Source organism: Mobula hypostoma, chromosome 4 (assembly GCF_963921235.1).
Source record: "Mobula hypostoma chromosome 4, sMobHyp1.1, whole genome shotgun sequence".
Classification (NCBI taxonomy): Eukaryota; Metazoa; Chordata; class Chondrichthyes; order Myliobatiformes; family Myliobatidae; genus Mobula; species Mobula hypostoma.
The window spans coordinates 137,860,832-137,886,652 of NC_086100.1; the positions used below are offsets into that span (position 1 = coordinate 137,860,832).

Genomic DNA, 25,821 nt, shown 5'->3' on the forward strand with positions numbered 1-25,821 from the left:
AAGTTTTAAGAATGACTACATAAAATAATTCGTTTACGAACTAAACAAAAAAAAACTGTTGTCACTCCGAATCGACGGACATGAAGTCTTCAAAGTTTTATAACACCATGAGTAAGGGAGAAGCGAACTCAGTTATGAATTAATGACCCTGCCGCATCTGTCTGCAGCGATGGTCGAGGCGGCGGCATTAGCTTTATTATGATGTCATGATAGAACACCGGGTCCTGCACCCCCCCCCAACAACACGCGCCTTCTTTGCGTGATTGCGTCAACACTCGCAAACGCATCCTGCGAAGATCATTCCTTTTGACGGGCCGGTCTCGGTCTCCAGGGAGACAGGAGAGCCACATGAAGCTAGGGCCTGCAAATGTAAAGTAATAAGCTTCAGAGCGGCGGCGGTTCCGGAGCTTTGCGGCTGGTGGCGCTTTTTATTCAATTTTGCGTGCATATCCCTCGCTTGGCTCCCGAAGAACCCGCCGCCGTCTGTTTGAGGGGCGAAGGAGCGGCGGCTGTGTCCAGCGACGCGGTATCATCGACATCATGATGGTCCTGCATTATCGAGCCCACTGCCAGCGACGGCGGCAGCAGCAGCTCTACTGAGAGGCAGGAGTCGGGGAAAGGTGCATCGGCTGATCTATCAATCCATCCAACGATCTGCATCTCCGTCCAAGCGTTTATTGAAGGGACAAACAATGCATTTTGTTTAAACAACGCTCGCCTTCCATTGCATGGCGAGCAGCATCTTGCAAGAATAGAAACAAAACAAAACGATCTGAAAGGGGGTTCCCTTCTCTCAACTCGACTGCATAAAAGAGAAAGGTGAAAGAAGTCTCGGAGGAAGGTGCGCCTGAGACCAGCGAATAGTCTTTCATTATTGTAACTAAATCGTTATTAGTAATGCCTATGTCCCTGGTGCAAGCCTGCCGCAGTCTGGCTCTCTCAACATGGCTGCTTTCTTTCTGCTTCGTGCATTTATTGTGCCTGGACTTCACGGTGGCGGAAAAAGAGGAATGGTACACTGCTTTCGTCAACATCACGTACGTGGAACCGGCCACCTCGGAGTGGAGGTCGGAGAAGAGCGAGTGCGGCCGTTACGGGCAGCATTCGCTCAAGCAGGACGCCGGGGGATTGCTGGCACTGCCCGCTCACCATGACAGGCTGGCGTGTGACCCTCAGGCCAAGTTTCAGGTGCCCGCCGCCGCTGCCACCAAGGGTTGGATCGCAGTCATACCCAAAGGGAACTGTACTTACAAGGAGAAAATCTGGCATGCTGTCAGGCAGAATGCATCCGCTGTAGTCATTTACAACTTGGGGGCTAGCAACGTCAATGAGACTATCACGATGCCTCATGCAGGTGAGCCGGTTTGAAAGGTGATTGAGGATGCATACTGACTGATAGGTTGGGAGAAGCTGATAATTGTATTTGTATAACTAGGAACCATCAAATCCGCCACCTTCTCCCGTCTTCCTAAAAACGTTGGCGTGGAAGTAGAATGCAATCCCTTAGTTTACTGAATTAGAATAATTTGGTGTTTGGTTCTTACATAATATTTTCAACCTTGCATTCCTGTACAGTGTTGGTGCAATAGAATAGAGTTAAAAGAAACTAGAGGTGATTTTTAACTCGAGTTCTTTTTGTAATTACGGCTTCGTCCTAAAGCATTTGTTATATAACCTCTCCGTATCTAGAATGGTTTGGGGAATCTTGCACTTGCAGTCAAGGGTCATTTGTTCATCAATGTTTCTGCATCACCACGTTCTCTTCTTAAAATCTGAACCCTTTTGTACAAACTTTAGGCTATCTTCATAAATATATGTCAAGCATTAATGTTTAAATATGTTATGATTTGGTGCATTATAGAAACTATATTAAAAACGCTGCTTCTGGTACTGCTATTAACCCTAATATGCTAATTGTTATTTAATCTGTTGAGTACATAAGGAAAAATGTTTTCTTGAAAGTGGATGCTGCTAAATTGGCAATATTTGAGTTAATTTTGGATGCCATGAAAATATGACCCTGCCAAGCTGAAAGAAATTTAACTTATGTTCAACCTTATTAAACATGTCTGGGATAGACTGATTATTTAAGTTGAAGATGAAACACTATGGTGAATTGCATTGTCAAAAATTTAAATTAGCAACTCTTTCAGAGACTCATCCTGTATTTTTTTCAATGTCTAGAATCCTATCGTTGGCAATGTGTGGCATTAAGGTTCTTGAAAGTATCCAAAAGTCAAGTCAGTAAGATTTTGTTCAAAAAGTTTGCAAATACTTTGGGTGATTAGGGAAAATCAAACTCTACATTTATGGAACACCATATGCTCTATTCAGTATATTTCTAAGTTGACCTTTTGTAAGATGGTTGCTTATTATATAAGACTTATGCATTTTATTTTTAATTGGTGACAAAGAAGAATAATTTTTTTATTTTCCCACTTTTTTTGGTAAAGAAATACCAAATTATTTTTTTAAATGGATTTTTTAAATATTCATTATTTCATTTGCTGCTAGTGTGTTCTTCAACCAGCACTGAAAATACAGTTTCATTTTATAAGGAATCATGCAGATGGTGATGCTTTCTCCCCCCCCCCCGCCCCCCCAATTCTGTCATGTGGCTTAAGTAATTTTGTATGGCTTTTTGCTATTAAGAACATTAGTTAATACTACACTTCATTGAACTAATTGCAGAACGTGCAAAAATAAAAGTTTCAGTCCTAAGCATTTTTTCTGCATTGTCATCTTTTTGAAAAGTAATGTTGTGTTGTAGTACAATGATCCATTTCAGATCAGATCACCGAAAGCACTTTAGTATTACAAGCTGGAGCTTTTAGTATTTTTAAAGGAAAGCAACTGAATGTTTATGTTGCAACATTATGTGGTAATTGAAATGTGACTCCACTTAATTTAAAAGAGCATTAAATTCTTGAAGAGTGAGGGAAGAGAAACTTTTTGCAGAGCTGTCTGGTAGTTAAATTTGTTTTCAGCCTTTTTGTGCTCTTTGGGATGAGTTTGAGTCACCCTCTGCAAGTAAAATCTTGTTCCTTTTGATTAAGTAACTGAATGGTATTGTATTATGGTCGATGTTGAAGTACTTAGGACGGGACTGCTTATTAAACTTTTTGAAGAATTAACGTCTAGTAATTTGCCAAATATTGGAATATGATCATTATATCTTGTAAAATACAGATAGATAACTGTCAACTTTGTTTTGTAATGCACATCATAAGCATGTTCTCACAACTTGTTTAGTTCTGTCATGTAATAATTTCCAGCTGCCGAAATGGTTGTATGTGTGTTAATGTAAACAGAAAATGATGTAAATACTCAGAATCTGTAGCAGTAAAGACATCTAGTATTCCAACTTGAAAATTTTTCATTAAAACTCGTTGCCCAGGTACTTTTGAATTGAGACAGGTAAAGGTCATGAGTAAAATTTTTACTTTGGAATGATTTGTGCATTTTCAGCACAGTTCTTCTGATGCAAATTATATTTTCTGTATTTGTAAAGTTATCGTACTACAGAAAAGCTAGTTATTACATTACTGTTCAAGGATGATAGTTTCCTGCAAATTGTTGGAAATTAAATTGGCTACACTTAATTAACCGCTTATCAATCAAACATGTCATTGTATTTTTTTGTCTCTATGGCCAGCCAATAATGTGACCAAAAAACAAATGGTCACATTATTGGTTTGGTGTTTTTTTAAAATTGAGACTCAAGTATCTAAATCTTCAAAATCTCTGTCTCCGCCGCATCTGTTCTTAGGACGATGGTTTCCTATCCAGAACATCAAAGATGTCTTCCTCCAAAGAATGGGGTTTTCTTTCCTGTACCATTAATGCCGTCCTCACCCACAACTTCTCCATTTCCTGGACATCCACCCTCACCCCATCTTCCCAAAGCCTCAACAGAGGTAGAGTTCCTCTTCTCCTTAGCTACCACCCCTTGAGGTTCTACATCCAGCACGTCATTCTCCATAACTTCCATGATCTTCAATGGGATCCTATTACCAAACATATCTTCACATCCCCGTCTCTTCCCTCCCCCCCCCCCACTCACACTGCTTTCCACAAGGGATTCTCTCTCTTTCTGATTCCCTTGTCCATTCGTCCCTTCCTACTGATTTCCCTCCTGGCACTTATCCTTGCAAGTGGAAGAAGTGTTACACCTGCCCATTCACCTTTTTCCTCAACATTGGTAAGACCCTATGTAGATTGGGCAACTGCTTTGTTGAGCACCTTTGCTCCGTCTGTAACAAGCAGTATTTCCTGGTGGCCAACCATTTTAATTCTGCTGCCCTTTCCCATTCCGACATGTTGTTCAATGGCCTTCTTTACTGCCACAGTGAAGCCACACTTAGGTTGGAGCAGCAACATTTCATATTCTGTCTGGGTAGCCTCCAACCTGATGGCATGTCAATTAATTTCTCTCACTTCTGGTAATTTTTCCCCCTTTCCTCTCTTTTTCCATTAAACATTCTGACTCTCCCCTTATCCCTGCTCTTCCCCTTGCCTGCCTGTCACCTCCCTATGGTGCCATTCCTCCTTCCCATTTTCCAAACAGTCCACTCTCTTGTATCAGATTGCATTTTCTTCACCCTTTACCTTTCCCACCTTGCCCTCGCTGCTTCTTACTTCATTTCCCTCCCTCCACCTGCTTGCTGCCTCCCTCCACTCACTTGCACTCTTCCCCTTCCCCCAAATTCTCATTCTGGCTTCTTCCCCCCCCTTCCTTTCCAGTCCTGATGAAGGGTCTCGGCCAGAAATGTTGATTCTTTATTCCTTTACATAGTTACTGCCTGACCTGCTGAGTTCCTCCAGGATTTTGTGTGTAACTTTTAAATCACACCTTGGTTTCCAGTTTTTCCACTTCAAGTGTGGGCTTTTGCTCCTTTGGCAACCTCACTCTGCTATTTGATTAAACCAATATTGTTGCAAAGGTAAGATTGACTACAGAATGTTGAAACTGGTTCTTCAGCCCTTCTAGTCTGTACTAACCCTATTTATTCTCTCTGCATCTATCAGCTCTCTCCAGACTCAACCACCCATTTATACATAAGGGGGTAATTTATGACAGCCAGTTAACTTACCAATCTGAAACCAGCTGGTCAGGGTTAAACTAGATAGTTGGAGCTGTGAAACAGCAGGTCTGTTAGGTGTGTCTTTGTGCTATCAATTGTATCTTAAAATTTATATTTGTATTGACAAATTTTAATAAGTTATGGGGCAAGATTCAAGAGGACTAGAATATAAAAGCAAGGATGCAATGTTGAGACTTTAGAAAGCACTGGTGAGGCCCCATTTGGAGTATTGTGTGCAGTTTTGGGCCCCTTATCTTAGGAAGCCTGTGCTGAAACTGGAGAGGGTGCAAAGGAGGATCATGAAAACGATTCCAGGATTAAATGGCTTGTCATATGAAGAGCATTTGATGACTCTGGGCCTGTATTGACTGGAATGTAGAAGAATGAGTGGTGACCTAATTGAAACCTATCAAATGGAGAAATGCCTTGATGGAGTGGATGTGGAAAGGATGTTTCCTATGGTGGGAGTGTCTACGACCAGAGGACAAGGCCTGAGAATAGAGGGACATCCTTTTAGAACGGAGGTGAGGAAGAATTTCTTTAGTCAGAGTGGCGAATCTGTGGAATTCATTGCCATAGATAGCTGTGGATGCCAAGTCTTTATGTATATTTAAGGCAGTGGTTGCTAGATTATTGACTGGTCAGGGCACGAAGGGATATGGGGGAAAGGCAGGAAATTGGGCTGAAAGGAAAATTGGATCAGCTATGATGAAATGGTAGAGCGGACTCGATGGGCCAAATGGCCTAATTTTGCTCCTCTACCTTGTGGTCTTACGGTGTTAAAAAATGCATGATCATGTGGTTGGTTAACACCAGCCTCTGGAGTTGTTTGGGATGTTAGTCTTGTCAGTGATGGGATGAATTGACAGGACAATTGTTTTTAAATAGAATATCGAGATTCTTTTTTCCAGTTTTCTTTGTACCTCTGCACTTAATGACTTTGTACATAACTTGGTGAGGTAGTTTGAAGTTTTATTCAAATAATTGTTAGCTGAATACCTATAGGTTTATAATATGTTTGCTAGAAATGGAGTCCACACTTGCTCCTTGCACTTGCCTCCTCCAATTAATTAAGCCAAATATGCAGGCTTCAAAGAAACAATAATTGGGGAGTCAAGCAAGGATTACCCTACCTGCCAGGAACTGTCTTGCAGGGATATCTGGGATCAAACAAAACAAATTTTTGTGTGAGTGACACTTGAATCTTTTTCTTGGGTGAGCCAATGTAATTGCATCATCAGCAGTAATGATTGGTAATGGTCTGGACATGCAAGAAGTGGACATAGAATGACTACTTTTGTCCCATAAGATTCACACAAGTATCCAAGTTATTTTTACCATTGTTGCATTTTGAAACCAGCTTAGACATTTCCTTCCTTGTCCCATGAGAAAATTATTCATGAAATTCTAATTAAACTACTGTATTGGCATTTATCAAATCTACTACCAGCAAAAATGGATATTTTATCAATATTGACACTTTGGTATAGATTTCAGCTCCAGAATTTAATACTCATCTAACTAACAATGAAATATATTAAAGAACAAAGTGTCTCAGATAAAGCTTCCATAGTGTGCCCTGTATTTCACCAGTGAAGAAACTACACATTTTTCACTGATGCCATTAGCAACTTTTGATTTTAGAGTATTGTGATTTTGTGATGTCTCAATGCCAGTTTAAAAACATAATGTCAATACAGACTGAGACATGCAACACAATCTGTAGCACTCCTCGTCAGTAGTGAATAAGTGCCATATTTTTAGAAGTGCTGCTTTTCAAATGAAACATTGCTGTCAAGACCCATCTGTTGTTCGGGTAAACATAGAAAAAGTATCAGCGGACCGGCTGGTGGCGCAATGACATCAGTGCCGGACTCCGGAACGAAGGTTCCCAGGTTCGAACCCAGTCAGGGCCGCTCCCGACCATGCTTTCCGTGTGTGCCGGGTTGAGTGTCGAGATCGCAACTCGACCTTGTAAAATAAAGGGAAAAATACTGCAAAATGTCTGTGTGAGGAGTGGCTCGCCACACAATCTCTCTCTCACTCCGTGCCTTGTAAAGGCACGAAAAAGACATCGTCCTGCCAACATCGCGCACACAGACGCACACGCCAAAAAAAAAGTATCAGGAAATCTTTATTTAAAAATAAAAAAGCAGGTGTTAGCCTTGTGCTCTAGTCACATTCCTCCCTCAAAAACTGAACAACTGGCTATTTATTATCAGTTATTTTAATGAAATGATACTATGTACAAATTATTTGTTTGCCAAATATTATACAAATATTCTGAATATATTCTTAGATTACCCAAACTACATTATAAAATTCTTTATAAAACCAGGCTTAAGTTCTAGGAATCATTGTTGAACACTTCTATGTCAGTGTTTAAAAGGGAAGTGCATGACATTGGAATGCATTTTTGATGTCTCAACTTCTAGATCCCCTTTACCAATGTATTTTATAAGTGCCAGTTGAAAGTAGTAATGATTTGCATCCTGGACAATCCGTTGGACTGTTGATGACTTGCTTCTATTCCAAATCTTTGGATCTGTGCAGTCTGATAGGCCAGTGTGGGACATACAGACTGTCATAGATGGGGCAGGAGATGCTTAATTGGGCAAACATGTAAGTAGTTTGGGAGTCAATACATTTACTCAGTCGATTAGGCATGGGATCCACGGGGACATTGCTTTGTGGATCCAGAATTGGCTAGGCATGGGATCCAAGGGGACATTGCTTTGTGGATTCAGAACTGGCTTGCCCACAGAAGGCAGAGAGTGGTTGTAGATGGGTCATATTCTGCATGGAGGCTGGTGACCAGTGGTGTGCCTCAGGGATCAGTTCTGGGACACCCTACACTTTGTGATTTTTATAAATGACCTGGATGAGGAAGTGGAAGGATAGGTTAGTAAATCTGCTGATGACACAAAGGTTGGGGGTGTTGTGGATAGTGTGGAGGGCTGTCAGAGGTTACAACAGGACATTGATAGGATGCAAAACTCGGCTGAGAAGTGGCAGATGGAGTTCAACCCAGATAAGTGTGAGGTGGTTCATTTTGGTAGGTCAAATACGATGGCAGAATATAGTATTAATGGTAAGACTCTTGGCAGTGTGGAGGACCAGAGGGATTTTGGGGTCCAAGTCCATAGGACACTCAAAGTTGCTATGCAGATTGATTCTGTGGTTAAGAAGGCATATGGTGGATTGGCCTTCATCAATCGTGGGATTGAGTTTAAGAGCCTGGTCAGACCCCACTTGGAGTACTGTGCTCAGTTCTGGTCGCCTCACTTACAGGAAGGACGTGGAAACCATAGAAAGGGTGCAGAGGAGATTTATAAGGATGTTGCCTGGATTGGGGAGCATGCCTTATGAGAATAGGTTGAGTGAACTCAGCCTTTTCTCCTTGGAGTGATGGAGGATGAGAGGTGACCTGATAGAGGTGTTCAAGATAATGAGAGGCATTGATCATGTGGATAGTCAGAGGCTTTTCCCCAGGGCTGAAATGGCTAGCACGAGAGGGCATATTAAGGTGCTTGGAAGTAGGTACAGAGGAGATGTCAGAGGTAAGTTTTTTATGCAGAGCGGTGAGTGCATGGAATGGTCTGCTGGCGGTGGAGGCGGAAACGATATGGTATTTTAAGAGACTCCTGGATGGCTACATGGAACTTAGAAAAATAGAGGGCTATGGGTAAAGCCTAGGTAGTTCTAAGGTCGGGACATGTTCAGCACAGCTTTGTGGGCCGAAGAGCCTGTATTGTGCTGTTTTTCTATGTTTATGTTTAGCTTCTCTGTGCTAATACATGGAATCAAGGTTTTCAAGTCGTCAGAAAGGTTCCTAGATCAATACAAAGTGGAAATGTTACATTTGATCAAAAAGACTTTAAGAACCTCTTCATGATGGAAATTGAAACTGTTTAGTTTCAGGAGTCTACTGTTGTGCAAGCAAACGGTAGGATGTGGCTGCTGAATAATCAGAGCTTTGATGCCAGGGAAGTACAACTGTTAATTTTCTTGTCTGCAAAATCCTCCAAATCCACTGGCAGGAAACGATTTTGATGCCATCTCCAAAGTGTTTTGAGGTGTCTGCTTGTAGACAGCCATGTCTCGGAAGTATTTCGAGGCAGGTCTCATTGCTGCCAGGTAAGCCATGAGTTTTGTGCCAGGTTTGATGTCTTGGATGAAAAAATCACTATTTTCTCCTTCAGCTAAAAGGTGTGCTGTCACAATGTTGATGCTATATTTCATCATCATTGTTTTCATTTGCTGAGAGGTGGCTGCCAGAATATGGAAATAATCCACAGTTTTTAAGATCTCATTGTGCACTCTATTGTTATGATGGGTAGTGTACAGCAGCAGAGACAGTTTAACAAAGTACATCTTGATTTATCGATTTTAATCCTAAGACCCATTCTGTCATATGCTTCAGTTAATGAGTTTATAATGCCTTTGAGCCCAATCTTTGAACACATGGATAATTTAAAACTAATTGTTGATTGTAGAAGTCCCAGTGACTGCAATTTTGCTCTTTCATCTGACTGTCCTTCCTGACAATCTCACTGTGCACTATATCTAGTTGTATACAAACTATCCTATCCTCAGCCCCATCGCCCTGGTTCCCGTTCCCAGCCGATTTAGTTTAAACCCTACCCAACAACTCTAGCAAACCTGCCAGCAAGGATATTGGTCCTCCTTGGTTCAGATGTACCCTGCCCCTTTTGGACAGGTCATATGTTCCCTGGAAGAGATCCCAGTGATCCAGAAATCTGAAGACCTGTCCCCTGCACTAGTTTCTCAGCCAGGAATTCATCTGCCAAATAATGCTTTTTTTACCCTCACTGACATGTGGCACATGCAGCATCCAGAGATCATTACCCTGGAGGTCCTGCTTTTCCGCTTTCCACCCAACCTAAATTCTCAATTCAGGACCACCTCTCTTTTCCTACCAATATCATCGGTGCCAATATGTACAAGACTTCTGGCTCCTTACTGCCCTCTTTTAGACCAGATCTAATGTTCCTGACCTTGGGAAGCAGCATATCATTTGGGTGTCTCTTTCATGTCCACAGGATCTCATGTCTGGTAATCTCCTGTCACTATTGCAGTCCTCTTCTCCCCCTTTCTCTTCTGAGCCTCAGTGCCAGAGATCCAGTTGCTGTGGCTCCCCATGATAGGTCACCCCCCCCCCCCAATAATAACCAAAGTGGTAACTTATTATTTGAGAGGAACAGGCATAGGGGTACTCTGGACTGGCTGCCCATTTCCCTTCCCTCTCCTGACAGTCACCCAGATGCCTCCTGCAACTTCAGGGGTGACTGCAGCTTCTATATATTGCCTCCACGGTTTCCCGTATGAGCTAAAGGTCATTGAGCTGCAGCTCAGTGTACCTGGTGCAGATGAGGTTGTCCGGGACACTGGAGGTCTCTCATATCTCACACAGCGTATATAATATGTACCTCAAACCATTCCCTCTGCACTGACGAAGAAAGCAGAAGAAGAAACATGTCTCCTCGCTCTAACACTGGTCCACTCCACATCCCTACCTTATTTTTATTTCCAACGAAGAATTTGATTGTGGACATATCACATTTTGAGGCATTAACTTGGGACAGTCCCACACCATCACCATTCTGGACAGCTCAGTTGACCAGGAACTTACTGGGCTGTAATGCCCATTACTGCAAGCCAATTGCTTTTTGATTTGCCAGAACCTTTCTCATGTTACGTTTTTAACTTGTTTGTTACTAATGAAATATACTTTAGTCATCTGACTGAATCTTTTGTGGGGGGGGGGGATTTCAAGAAGCTTGATTGCATGCATGAGAAAGCAGCCTTTTTGTCTGGCAAACTTAAACATTCACTGCAACACATTCATTGCTCTGCGTGATTTCTGCAAGTATACTGTGGAATCTCACCAAGCTTTTCCCAATGGCATTGTCCAACCTGTCTTTGCTTTACAGAAAGGCAGAGGTAATAGACACATTGGACTGCCATTCTTGGCAAGTTCCTTTCCAGTTCCTACATTCTCGCTTGGTACCCCGGAACTCCCTACTTAACAGCAGGATAGTCTTTCATAAGCAATTTTCAGGGCCACTAATACTAGTCATTAAATTGAGCCTTTGTTAGAAATATCCATATGCTATCCATGAAATATAGAAGAGACATGATTTGAAATGATTTGAAACAAATTTCAAATAATAAGAAATGTATAGCCATACCAGTATAGATATGTGGCAAAAGATTGCTTTAAAAAATACTTCCAATCATCATTTGCATTTCACAAAGTGTCTGTGATTTCTTTCTTGATCTGTCCCACATATAATACTTAATTCTGTATTTAGTAATGGAACGTGATCTGGAAGAAAGGCCAACGTTTGGTAGGGAACAGCAAAGAACTAGTGATCACTACAAAAGATTTAAGACCAATATATGGGAATGAAGATGATTTTAAGGGCAAAGGGATAGAACTAGGAAAAGTAGGTCAAAAAAAAATCAACTGACAAGTTTATTTTTGGGGGTGTGTGTGAAGGAAACAACAATGGGAAACATTTTAAAACAATGTAACACATTTTGAACAAAGCAGCATTACATTGGAAAGAGCTATTTAACGTAGGGATACTCAAGAATTGTCCAAGTTCCTCCATTGTGCTTCAAAAAGATCCTGAAATTTGGGGATGCAAAGATGACTCAGTCTGGGCATATCTCATCCCAGCCACCTTTGGCTGTCTTATTCGTGACCATTTTTCCATTTTAAAGTGGGAATGTTTGCTGAAACTGACACTATGCACAATTCAGTTTGTAATTCCTCTAAATAAAATAATCTGTGCTTGCACACAACAAGAGCTGAAGAACATTCAGAAATGAGCTAATAAGTAGCAACTAACATTTGTACTGCTGAAGTGTCAGAAAATGCCCATCTCCAATCAGAGGAAATCTGAGTATCCTGACACTTCCCTCCCTCAGTTTCCCCTCTGAATAATGTCTTGGTGGATTGGAATGGAGAGGGAGTTGTCAATGTTGATCAATGCAAAGCTGGACCAAGTACAAGGGCAGTTTGGAAGCTGAGTATCTTGCAAATGAGTTGCACTGTTTGTTTTTTCTAAAGCTTTTCTACCATTCATAAGGCACAGGTTGAGCATGATGGATACTCTCACTATGACTGTACAAACACAGCTCTAAACGTGAAGCCCAACACCATCCACAAAAAGCAGTCTGCTTGATTGGTAGGTACAGAAGATTACAGACCAAGTGCTGATAATTGAGATTAGTATAGATGGATGTTTGGTAGTTGGCATGAACATTGTGAGCTAAATGGCCTGTGCTGTATGAGCAGTTTTCTCACCTTAAACATTCTTTCCCTCTGCTGCCGTTGCAGTATATGCCATATGGAGGATGAACTCCAGTGACTTACCTAGGCAATTTTTTAAAATTATTGACATACAGCACACAGTAGGCCCTTGAAGCTGCACTATCTAGCAGTCCCTCCATTTAATCACAGCCTAATCATGGGACAATTGGCAATACCAATTAACCTACCAATCTATGCCTTTGGACTGTGGGAGAAAACTGGAGCACCCGGATGAAACCCATGTAGTCACAGAGAGAATGTACATACCTCTTACAGGCAATGGTGGGAATTGAACCTGCGTTGCTGGTACCCACTACGCTACTGTGCTGCCCAGTTCTTGGGGGTGGGGGGCTTCCCAAGCCATGACCTGTACAGCCAAGAAAGAAAGGGGTACTATGTGCATAGAAATGCTATCACCTCCATCTTGCCTTTTCTGTTACATGTCATGACTTGGAAGGGTATGGATGTTCCTTCACTATTGCAAATACTAAATCCCAGAGCTTTCTACCAAATAATTATGGGACTGGAAGGCTGAGGCAGTTCATAAGGTTAGCTTCCCAACCCCTTCTGTGTGCCGTCAGGTATAGGTAATAAATGCTGCCCTTCCCAAAAAGACTATCAGCCAGCAAAATGAAATTTTAAATTCACTACTTTCAAAATAAAGTGCATCCGAGCTGGGAGGCTGACAGGGAATAACCTTCAATCACCTCTCAATGAATAAAACATTTGGAATTAAATTCTGGGTTATAATTTTCAGTCTCACATGTAGGATGTGATTGTATATAATTTAATTTCAGGCTTGCAGACATATGATCTATAGGTCACTATCAAATCTCAAATGCTATTTTCCAAATGTTGAAAATCTGTGCACTGTGTAATAATACCTTGAATAGTACACGTTGACCTTGGTGGTTTACATTGTAGAATTACTAGAATGTTAATGCTAAAAGGGTTAAATTGTGAGGAATGGTTAGTAGGCTAGCCTTGCATGCCATTAAATGTAGAACAATGGGAGATATAGTGGCATGCAAAAGTTTGGGCACCCCTGGTCAAAATTTCTGTTACTGTGAATAGCTAAGCGAGTAAAAGATGACCTGATTTCGAAAAGGCATAAAGTTAAAGATGAAACATTCTTTTCAACATTTTAAGCAAGATTAGTGTATTATTTTTGTTTTGTACAATTTTAGAGTGGGGAAAAAAGGAAAGGAGTACCATGCAAAAGTTGGGCACCCCAAGAGATTTGAGCTGTCAGATAACTTTTACCAAGGTCTCAGACCTTAATTAGCTTGTTAGGGCTATGGCTTGTTCACAATGATCATTAGGAAAGGCCAGGTGATGCAAATTTCAAGCTTTATAGATACCCTGACTCCTCAAACCTTGTCCCAACAATGAGCAGCCATGGGCTCCTCTGAGCAGCTGCCTGAAAATTAAAATAAATGATGCCCACAAAGCAGGAGAAGGCTATAAGAAGATAGCAAAACATTTTCAGGTAGCTGTTTCCTCAGTTCGTAATGTAATTAAGAAATGGCAGTTAACAGGAACGGTGGAGGTCAAGTTGATGTCTGGAAAATCAAGAAAACTTTCTAAGAGAACTGCTCATAGGATTGTTAGAAAGGCAAATCAAAACCTCCATATGACTGCAAAAGACCTTCAGGAAGATTTAGCAGACTCTGGAGTGGTGGTGCACTGTTCTACTGTGTAGTGACACCTGCACAAATATGACATTCATGGAAGAGTCATCAGAAGAAAATCTTTTCTGTGTCCTCACCACAAAATTCAGAGTCAGAAGTTTGCAAAGAAACATCTAAACAAGCCTGATGCATTTTGGAAACAAGTCCTGTGGACTGATGAAGTTAAAATAGAACTTTTTGGCTGCAATGAGCAAAGGTATGTTTGGAGAAAAAGGGTGCAGAATTTCATGAAAAGAACACCTCTCCAACTATTAAGCACGGGGGTGGATCGATCATGCTTTGGACTTGTGTTGCAGCCAGTGGCACGGGGAGCATTTCACTGGTAGAGGGAAGAATGAATCCAATTAAGTACCAGCAAATTCTGGAAGCAAACATCACACCGTCTGTTTAAAAAAAAAAGGCAAGCTGAAGATGAAAAGAGGATGGCTTCTATAACAGGATAATGATCCTAAACACACCTCAAAATCCACAATGGACTACCTCAAGAGGTGCAAGCTGAAGGTTTTGCCATGGGCCTCACAGTCCCCCAACCTAAACATCATCGAAAATCTGTGGATAGACTTCAAAAGAGCAGTGCATGCAAGACGGCCCAAGAATCACAGAACTAGAAGCCTTTTGCAAGGAAGAATGGGCAAAAATCCCCCAGACAAGAATTGAAAGACCCTTAGCTGGCTACAGAAAGCATTTACAAGCTGTGATACTTGCCAAAGGGGGTGTTACTAAGTACTGACCATGTAGGGTGCCCAAACCTTTGGTTTGGACCATTTTCCTTTTTTGTTATCTTGAAACTGTAAAAGATGGAAGTAAAAAAGTAATCTTAAAATATTAAAGAAATGTCATCTTTAACTTTATGCTTTTTGGAAATCAGGTCATCTTTTAGTCACTTAGCTTTTCACAGTAACAAATTTTGACCAGGAGTGCCCAAACTTTTGCATGCCACTGTAGATGGTATTAAAATACAGCTGTGATCTAGTTTCATGACAGAACGGGCTGGTGGGCTTGCATGGTTGTTCCTGTGTTCTTGTGTTATCGGAATTGACACTTAAAGATTTTACTGCAGAATATTATTCTGAAATGTTTAATACTTAAAAGACAATAGTTGTCCTGAATAGGGTAATCTACACTATACATTAACAAATGGATGTTTTCTTTGAATGCCAGGAACATCTTGTAACGCATTTAAAATTTGATTACCTCATACGGAAGCAGAATGGAAGAGCTATATAGTCTCAAAGGTCTTTTTTCATAACTCTCAGTACACACAACTTGGACAAATTGAGGAGCAGCAGGTGTGCCATCAAGATGATTAAATTTTGAATTGAAGCTGATTAACCAACTAATGCTAGTACCCACATGGTTTAATACTGTTTTAATTACTCTCCCATATTTTAAGAGAATGGGTGAATCATAACTAAATAGACCACATACTGCCTTTTCCCCCTACTCCACCCACCTGCCTTTCCCCTTACCTGGACTCGTCTATCACCTTCCAGCTTGTACTTCTTCCCCTTCCCCCACCGATTTATTCTGGCTTTTTCTCCCTTCCTTTCTCGTCCTGATGAAGGGACTCGGCCTGAAATTATTCCTCTCCATAGATGATGAGTTCTTCCAGAACTTTGTGTGTAACTCTGGATTTCCAGCACCTGCAGAATTTCTTGTCTCTATGTACATTTCCTTCATTACTGCTGTCTTCTCAATATCTTTTACAATTTAAAGGTGTAATTAGTAAACAGTGTGCATCCCTTTATGGCCTTGAACCTGATGATGCAGCTGTGCTGTGTGACACTCTTGTGGTTTTCTTTAGATACCTTAAGACAAAGTTTTGCAGGGAAAATTAAATCACTTGCACTGGAAAAAGATTACTCTCTTAAAATAGCAGTAGAGTGATGTCTAATATCCTTACATTTAAGATCAAAAAGATTTTGTGGGGGCAAACTTGAAAACTCTTGCCTGTTCAGTGGAAACTAACTTGGTTATTTCCTCACAAACAAGAGAAAATCTGCAGATGCTGGAAATCCAAGCAACACACAGAATGCTGGAGGAACTCAGCAGGCCAGGCAGCATCTATTGAAAAGAGTACAGTTGACGTTTCAGGCCAAAACCCTTCAGCAGGACTGGAGAAAAAAAGATGAGTCGGAGATTGGGAGACCGCTTTGCTGAGCAGTTACATGCCAGAAAAAGCAGGATCTCCCAGCTACCATTTTTAATTCCACTTCCCATTCAGATTCTGGCGTGTCCATCCATGGCGTCCTCTACTATCATGATGAGGCTACACTCAGGTTGGAGGAACAACACCTTGTATTCTGTCTGGGTAGCCTCCAACCTGATGGCATGAACACTGATTTCTCTAAGTTCTGTTAATGCCCCTCCTCCCCTTCGTACTTCATCCCTTATTTACTCATTTGTTTGTTTGTTATTTTTTCCTTTTATTCTCTCTCTGTCCCTCTCACAATGACTCCTTGCCTGCTCTCCATCTTCCTTTGGTGCTCCCCTCACTCTTTCTTTCTCCCTAGGCCTCCCGTCCCATGATCCCCCTTCTCCAGCTAGAGAAACCGTATCTTTCGTCCACCAGGAAAGACAACAATGGTTGTCCCAGTGGCCACACATTTTAATTCCACTTCCCATTCCCATTCTGATATGTCTATCCATGGCCTCCTCTACTGTCAAGATGAAGCCACACTCAGGTTGGAGGAACAACACCTTGTATTCTGTCTGGGTAGCCTCCAACCTGATGGCATGAACACTGATTTCTCGAACTTCTGGTAATGCCCACCCCCATTTCCCTCCCTCGTTTTACAGTATCTCCTTGCCTGCCCGTTGCCTCCCTCTGGTGTTCCTCCCCTTTTTTCTTTCTTCCATGGTCTTCTGTCCTCTCCTATAAGATTTTCCACCCCCTTCTCCAGCCCTGTATCTCTTTCACCAATCAACTTCCTAGTTCTTTACCTCATCCTCCCCCAAACTCCCCGGTTTCACCTATCACCTCATATTTCTCCCACCCCTCCCCCCACCTTCTAACTGACTCCTCATCCTTTTTTTCCTCCAATCCTGATGGAGAGTCTCGGCCTGAAAAGTCAACTGTACTCTTTTCCACAGATGCTGCCTGGCCTTCTGAGTTCCCCCAGCATTTAGTTTGTGGTCTCCTTATTTCTGTGGCTGCAGCAGTGGCAATGGCATTGTTTATTAGGAACAAGTCTTTTGAGGAGTGTCCATTTAAAGCTGGTCTGCAACTTATAAAGCTGGTCTCAACCTCTTGTTGCAACAGATGCTGGTAATTGTTCTGATCAAATTACTGGGATGGGGTGGATCCCATAAGTGGTAGATTTGGAAAGAAGGAGAGATATTCTATCTGATCAAAGGTCAGAAGGCCCCTCCAAAACATGCCAGCTGTGACAGTTTTCATACATTAAGATAATTTTGGTTGAACTAAAAGTGAACTTAATTTTTTTTTAAACCAAGCTAATTCATGTCGAAGGTCCCCCTGTCAGATTGTCCCCAAATCAGCATCAACTCTTTTTCTTCTCCTGGCCAAGCTGTTCTATTGACAGTAAATGGTGCATCACCGAGCTGTTTAAATGTCAGATTTGCTGTGAAGTTATGGGAATTGAGTGGCTTCACGGGAAACAATACGCAATTCCTCAGCAACGTGTAGGAATTTGTTTCAAGATCACAGAAATACTGAAAGCAAATGATTTTAATTTAACTCGGCATACTTCACCTCCTCCCTCCTTTCCTACCCAAACAAAATGACAGTTTATGGAGTTCCTTCATAAGACTTCCTTCAGTTAGTCCTGACGAAGGGTCTCGGCCTGAAACGTCGACTGCGCCTCTTCCTATAGATGCTGCTTGGCCTGCTGCGTTCACCAGCAACTTTGATGTATGTTGCTTGAATTTCCAGCATCTGCAGAATTCCTGTTGTTTATGGAGTTTTTTTGTTTGAATTATTGACTTCCTGCCCATTTCAAGCCTTGCAAATTCCTCATTTTAAGATGGAATAAAAACTGTACCTTCAAGCTGAGATGCTTGAGCATGTTGATGTTCAGAAAGAGGATGTGCTGGAATTTTAGAAAATCATTAATATGGGTAAGTCTCTAGGGCCAGATAAGATGTACTCTAGGTTACTGTGGCAAGCGAGGGAAGAAATTTGCTGTACCTTTGACAATGATCTATCTGTCCTCACTGGTCACAGGAGTAGTACTGGATGATTGGAGGGTGTAAATGTTATTCCTTTCGTCCTGAAAGGAAGTAGAGGTAACCCTGGGAATTACAGACCAATGAGTCATTAGTGGTGAGCAAGTTATTGCAGAGAGTTCTTTGAAATAGGATTTTCAAGTACGGGTATTTGAAGAAGCATAGTCTGATTAGGGATAGTCAGCATGTCTTTGTGAGGGACAGGTCATCCCTCATGAACCTGATTGAATTCTTTGAGGATTTGACAATGCACATTCATGCAGGTAGAACAGTGGATTTGGTATATATGGATTTTAGTAAGGCATTTGATAAGATTCCCTAGAAAGTCAATAGGCATGGGATTCAGGGAAACTTGACTGTGGATACAGAATTGGTTTTTCCACGGAGGGCAGAGGGTGATAGTAAATGGAGAACATTCTGCCTGGAGCTTAGTAACCATTGATGTTCTACGTTGATCTTTTCTGTGAGCCTTGCTCTTCATTTTTATAAATGACTTGGATGGGGAAGTTGAAGGATGGTTTAGTAAGTTTGCAGATGCCAAAGTTGGAAGCTGTGGATAGTGAAGAGGGTTGTTGCCATTGGCAATGGGACATTTACAGGATGTAGAACTAGGCTGAGAAGTGATAGATGGAGTTCAACCCAGAAAAGTGTCAATTGATTCATTTTGGAGGATCTAACCTGAAAGCAGAATGTAGGGTTAATGATGGGATTCTTTGCAGTGTGGAAGAACGAAAGGATCCTGGGGTCCACATCCCTCAAAGTTGCCACAAAAGTTGATAGGGTTGTTAAGGAGTGTGGTGTGTTGACCTTCATTGTTAGGGGATTGAGTTCAAAAGCCACAAGTTAGTGCCTCAGCTCTGTAAGACCCACACTTGGAATATTGTGTTCAGTTTGCTGTTGCCTCATTGTTGGAAAAATGTGGAAATGAGTGAGGATGCAGAGGAGATATACCAAGATGCTGCCTGGACTAGAGGACATGTCTTATGAAGATAGGTTGAGTGAGCTAGGGATTTTCTCTTTGGAGCGAAGGAGGATTAGAGGTGACTTGATAGAAGTGTATTTTTAAAAAAAAAAGATAGTTATGGCAACACACATCAAGATTGCTGGTGAACGCAGCAGGCCAGGCAGCATCTCTAGGAAGAGGTACAGTCGACGTTTTGGGCTGAGACCCTTTGTCAGGACAAGGCGGATTATTTAGTGGATTGGCAGAGACTTTTTCCCATGGTGGAAATAACTAATATAAGGAAGCATAATTTTTAAGGCAATTGGAGGAAAGTAGTATAGTAGTGAGATCACTCAAGTCGAGTTTGATGTTCTAAGGAATTGTCTATTGGTCAGTCTTCATGTGGCTGAACGGGCAATCAGCGAACCACTTATTCTGCTGCACTGTGGGCAACAGTGGCTGTCGTTAGTGGTTGAGTCTTTTGGTTGTTCGGTCTTTGCTTTCGCAGCTACTGCTTTTTCTCTGTAGCACTGGAAAGTGTAAGGGAGGAGATGCTGGAGGTAAATTAGAGTGTTGCGTGTGTGGAATGTCATGTCAGAGGTAGAGGTAGATACAGTAGGGACATGGGTGATAGAAAAGTGGAGGGTTATGTAGGAGGAAAGGACTAGATTGATCTTTAAGAGTCGATTATAAGGTTAGCACAACATCATGTACCAAAGGGTCTGTACTGTGCTGAAATATTCTTTGCTAAATCAGGATTTGTTCGCACACATATCGAGCTAACATTGTTTTAGACCTGCCAAAAGAATACTCTGTTAGCAAAGAATTGACTGCTCTGGAGCACACACTACAATATTTACAAGGTTCTCTGTACCATCTATAATTATTTTGACTTTTGCTTTAGTACAATGGAAGGAGATGCCCATTACAAGATTAAATAAGGGAAAATGTGAAAAAAAAGTACTTCATAGTTTGCCTAATGAACTTAGCACAATTTAGATATGAAGAAATAAAAATATTTAAACTATGTAAGGCACCATTAAAGTTACTGAATTATATGAAAAAGTGAACCAGGTGCGCGTGACATTATAATAAATGGTCTTGTTTGAAGATTTAAAGATCTGTATTGTCTCCCAATCATTGTAGAAATGAAAATTAGATTTAATTTGCTATCTATTTGGCTTGACCCAACTACATCGTTGTAGTTCCATCTCATGCTAAATCTATAAGAGAAAGTTGAATACAGGTGTCCCCTGCTTTTCGAACGTTCGCTTTACGAACCCTCACTGTTACGAAAGACCTGCATTAGTACCCTGTTTTCACTTTCAGAAGGTGTTTTCACTGTTACGAAAAAAATCAGCACGCGATAAAAGGCAGCGCGTGCCCCAAGCAGCCGCTCTCCCCGGATTCGGAACTGCATTCTCGCCGGCATTGCTTAAACACATGCCTGTGAGCAGTCGTTTGCAAGATGAGTTCTGTGGTATCGGAAAAGCCTAAAAGAGCTCATAAGGATGTTACACTTAGCGTAAAACTAGACATAATTAAGCGTTTCAATCGTGGTGAACGAAGTAAGGACAAAGTGAGTTTGGCTTGTGGAAGCTGACGCACATGATGTTGAAGAGGTTTTGGCATCCCATGACCAAGATCTGATAGATGAAGAGCTGATGCAATTGGAAGAAAAAAGGATAACAATCGAAACCGAATGAGTAGTGATAAAGTACGACTTTAATTTTGAAAGGGTACGTCGGTTTAGGGGATATTTGCAGGATGGTTTGAGTCCTCACAAAGAACTGTGTGATAGAAAAATGCGCGAGGCTCAGCAGTCAAGCAAGCCTTCCACATCAGCCACAGCAGACGATGAACCTCGACCTTCGACATCGAGGCGGGCAGAGATAGAAGATGACCTGCCTGCCCCAATGGAAACAGACGACAAGATGACACCCCAGTGTCCCACCGCCCCAACCCCCAGGCCACAGACAAATACCGATACGTGGAGAATGCAGCAGTAGTCGGGAGACAGCACATCTTTAAGAAAAAAGCCGAAATAAGCATGCTAATTAATTAGGTGCCGCCCGACACCTAATTGTCGGCCGAGATCAGAGATGACGCAATCGGAAATCGGCACTGATCTGGGCTGACAATTACGTGCCGGGCAGCACCTAATTAATTAGCATGTTTGTTTCGGCTTTTTTCTTAGAGATGTGATGTGTGCCTCCCGGCTACCGCTGCACCCCTGCATGCTTCGCGGATAAGTATCAGTTGGTGGCCTGGAGGGTGGGGGCCACTGCACCACCCCAGCCTGCGACGACTCAGCCTAACACACCATCATCAGTGTGCTCGATGCTGTCTTCCCGATTCCAATAAGTGATACTACACTGTACATAAATTACTTCTACTTTATATAGGCTGTGTATTTTTATATGTTATTTGGTATGATTTGGCAGCTTCATAGCTTAAATGTTACTGGAGAGCGCTTGCGCCATGTTTATGCCAACAGTGCTTGCGTGAGATTTTCTGCCGACGGTGCTTGCGTGAGATTTTCGCTACGGAGAACAGTGCAGTAATGATTGTGGAAAAGTATTTCTACTTTATATAGGCTGTGTATTTATCATATCATTCCTGCTTTTACTATATGTTACTGTTATATTAGGTTTTATGTGTTATTTGGCATGATCTGGTAGGTTATTTTTGGGTTTGCGAACGCTCACAAAATTTTCCCATATAAATAAGTGGTAATTGCTACTTTGCTTTACGACATTCCGGTTTACGAACCGTTTCATAGGAAAGCTCTACCTTCGGATGGCGGGGGATACCTGTATGCCCTTACAAATACATAAAGCATATGGTGCTTCCTTAAATATGGTGTGGCTTTCCACATAGACTCAAGTTAGCAAAACAAAATTCTTTAGGTGGTGGCTTTGGGGTCTCTCTGGAGATCTTTGAAGTTTCAAATTGATTAAGTTGGGGATGGGGTGACTAAAAATGGGATATTTCAATGTTGAAACAAAATTTGGAAAACAAATTGCCAGTTTAAAAGAAAATGTAATGGTCTTGATAAAGTTTTGGTGGTCAGTACATTACTCCACATGAGCTGTGGAGAAATCTAATTACTTATAGTGAACCTTTGCTCCCTAACCAGATTGTGGTTCAGAAAGTGAATGCTAGGAATATGTTTAATTTTGTGGCATTGCACTGGAATAGAGCTTTTCAAAAATGACCCTGCCTATTTGAATTCCTTTAAACAGTATTTCATACCCTAATTTTGGCCAATATACCTAAAATGTTCTGCTCTGTCTCCATTCAGCTGTGATATTTTTCTCCCAATATGTAATTTACAGTTTAAAGTAAAATAAGTCTTAACATGCCAGCTCAAAAGTAATATTTTCATCTTGTGCACATGCAGCTGTGGCACTTCCCTGTTCACTTGTTTGGCCAGTCCACCTCCCCACCAGAATTTTGCTATACGCTTGGGTGTGGGTTGCCCGCTGGTGGCGTAATGGCATCAGCGCCGGACCTCAGAGCGAAGGCTCCCGAATTTAAATCCAGCCGGCTCCCTTGCATGCTTTCCATCCGTGCTGGGTTGAGTGGAGAGCTAGCAACTTGGCCTCGTAAAAATAAGAAAGCCTGCTTAAAAAAAAACGCCGTCATGGCAGTGTCCCGATGACTCCACTCGGAGTTAGGGGCTTCCTCCTCCTCCATCTCCTCCTCTTCCATCTCCAGTCTTGACTGATAATCAAACTTGGAAACTTAAAGTTTCTTACATTTGCTGACGTCTCATTTGGATGAAGAATATTCTTTGTTTTTAGTCAGATTAAGTCATGGGTACTTTGTAGCCAAATATTGATGCCTGCCTCTATTGCGTTGGCATGCACTAGATACTGAGTATCAGAAGATTGGTAAGAAATAGACCCTACAGCCAACAGCAAAGCAAAGGGTGCTGTTGGATATGGTGCCTATGATTGTGTTATTTAGTTTCTTTAATTTCCCTGGTGTATTTATCACTTTAAGACTTCGCTTGTTTGGAACTTACAGCTAAGGGAGTTGCTGCCTTTTGGCTCCTGCAACCCAAGTTCAATCCTGATGTCTGATGCCAACTGCATGGTTTTTGCACTTCTTTTCCTTGTGACTATGTTGGTTTCTTTTATGTGCATCTGTTTCCTCCAGCATTCTAAAAATCACTTGGGTTGGTGTTGGAAAATTGCTTCTAGTGTGTACAAGGTAGAATTTGGTGACGATCCGAAGAGAATGTAGAGAGAATAAAATGCTGAATGCTGGATGTAAGGACTGTGTACCAAAGGGTCTGTTTCCATTGGACCTGGCCTCATGACCCAAATATATCCTTGTGGGAGCATATGGTTGTTGTGCTCCCTGTCAGGAATAAAGCCATGTGGATTTGAATGCATTGCTGCAGGAAGCTCACAGACCTTGCATTCTAGGTTAAATCAGTGAAAACATCTTTAAATGTTGTTACTACTAACTCTGCTGTTATCAATAGATATCTAATTAAGCACAGTCTATAGCTCAGAATTGATAAATTGTATCCTTGTAGATTTTTTCATTCACACTTTTAAGATGTCGAGAGCTCTAGAACCCTCACTGTTAAGTTCAATCTGACCTGTGCCTCCCACTCACCACTGCGACCCTTTGTGCCAGTGATCACCCCATAGTCTGATGTTGTTGTCCTCTGTGAAGAGGATGAATCCATGTGCGGCAAATTGGCCTCAGGCTTTTGTTCATGAGTCTAAATTCCCAGATCCCTTTGATGGCCTTTGGATAGCCCATTGCTGTCAGTACCCACTGAATCCATTTAGATGTCTGATCAAAGGAATTAATAAAGAGTTCAAAAGGATTAGAATAATTTAAAGTTCTTAAATTTAATAAATTCGCATAACTAATTTGAAATAAAAATATTAGTATGAAGTGAAGACACTAGGCTCAAAGTTCAGAGTAAATTTTATTATCAGAGTACAGGTTTCCCCCACCATCGGAAGGTAGAGCGTTCCTATGAAATGGTTCATAAGCCGGAATGTTGTAAAGCAAAGAAGCAATTACCATTAATTTATGTGGGAAAATATTGTGAGCGTTCGCAGACCCAAAAATAACTTATCAGATCATGCCAAATAACACACAAAACCTAATATAACAGTAACATATAGTAAAAGCAGGAATGATATGATAAATACACAGCCTATATAAAGTAGAAATACTTTTCCACAATCATTGCCGCACTGTTCTCCGTAGCGAAAATCTCACGCAAGCACTCTCGGCGGAAACACGGCACAAGCGCCATCGGCAGAAACATGGCGCAAGTGCTCTCCAGTAACCTTTAAGCTATGAAGCTGCCAAATCATACCAAAAAACACATAAAAATACACAGCCAATATAAAGTAGAAATAATGTATGTACAGTGTAGTATCACTTACCGGAATTGGGACAGCACCGAGCATATTGATAATGGTGTGTTAGGCTGAGTCGTCGGAGGTCGGGGTGGTGCAGTGGCCCCCACCCTCCAGGCAGCGAACCGATACCGCTCTGCGAAGAGTACAGCGGTCCAGCGGTAGCCGGGATGCACCCAGCACCTCTTTAAGAAAAAAGCCGAAACAAACAAGCTAATTAATTAGGTGCCGCCCGGCACATAATTGTTGGCCCAGATCAGAGGCGACGCAATCAGCAATTGCCTCTGATCTGGGCCGACAATTACATGCCGGGCGGCACCTAATTAATTAGCTTGTTTATTTCGGCTTTTTTCTTAAAGATGTGTTGGGTGCGTTCTGGCTACCGCTGCATTCTCTGTAGATTGGTATCTGTCTCCGGCCCGGGGGTTGGGGTGGTGGGACACTGGGGTGTCATCTCGTTGTCTGTTTCCATCAGGGCAGGCAGGTCATCTTCTTCTATGTCTGCCTGCTTCGATGTCGAAGGTCAAAGTTCGTCGTCTGCTGTGGCTAATGTGGAAGGCTTGCTTGACTGTTTAGCCTTGCGCATTTTTCTATCATACAGTTCTTTGTAAGCACTCAAACCATCCTGCAAATATGCCCTAAACCGACGTACCCTTTCAAAATTAAAGTTGTACTTTATCATTGCAGTGAAAATCTCACGCAGTTGCTTCACGTTCAGTTCCTAGACGACTTGTCCGTTCGCTACTGCATTCGGTTTCAATTGTTATCCTTTCCTCTTCCAATTGCATCAGCTCGTCATCTATCAGTTCTTGGGATGCCAAAACCTCTTCAGCATCATCTTCGTCAACTTCCACAAGCCAAACTCGCATTGTCCGTACTTCGTTCACCACGATCGAAACACTTAATTATGTCTAGTTTTACGCCAAGTATAACATTCTTACGAGCTCTTTTAGGCTTTTCCGATACCTTAGAACTCATCTTGCTAACGGCTGCTCACATGCATATGTTTAAGCAATGCCGGAGAGAATGCAGTTCTGAATCTGGGGGAGGAGCGGCTGCTCGGACTGCGCGCTGCCTTTTTTCGTAACAGTGAAAACACCTTCTGTTAGTGAAAACAGGTAACTAATGTAGGTCTTTTGTAACAGTGAGGATTCGTAAAGCGAATGTTCGAAAAGCG

General features: G+C 41.8%; 1 protein-coding gene across 1 annotated transcript in view; it reads left to right on the forward strand.

The window, feature by feature from the left end:
* The first annotated feature begins 281 nt into the window (after positions 1-281).
* Positions 282-25,821, forward strand: part of rnf150a (ring finger protein 150a) — a 124,400-nt gene continuing 98,860 nt past the window's right edge. The window contains exon 1 of the mRNA XM_063046617.1: positions 282-1,354. Coding sequence (XP_062902687.1) covers positions 898-1,354 — 457 coding nt within the window. The 5' untranslated portion in view covers positions 282-897. The remainder of the gene's footprint in view (positions 1,355-25,821) is intronic.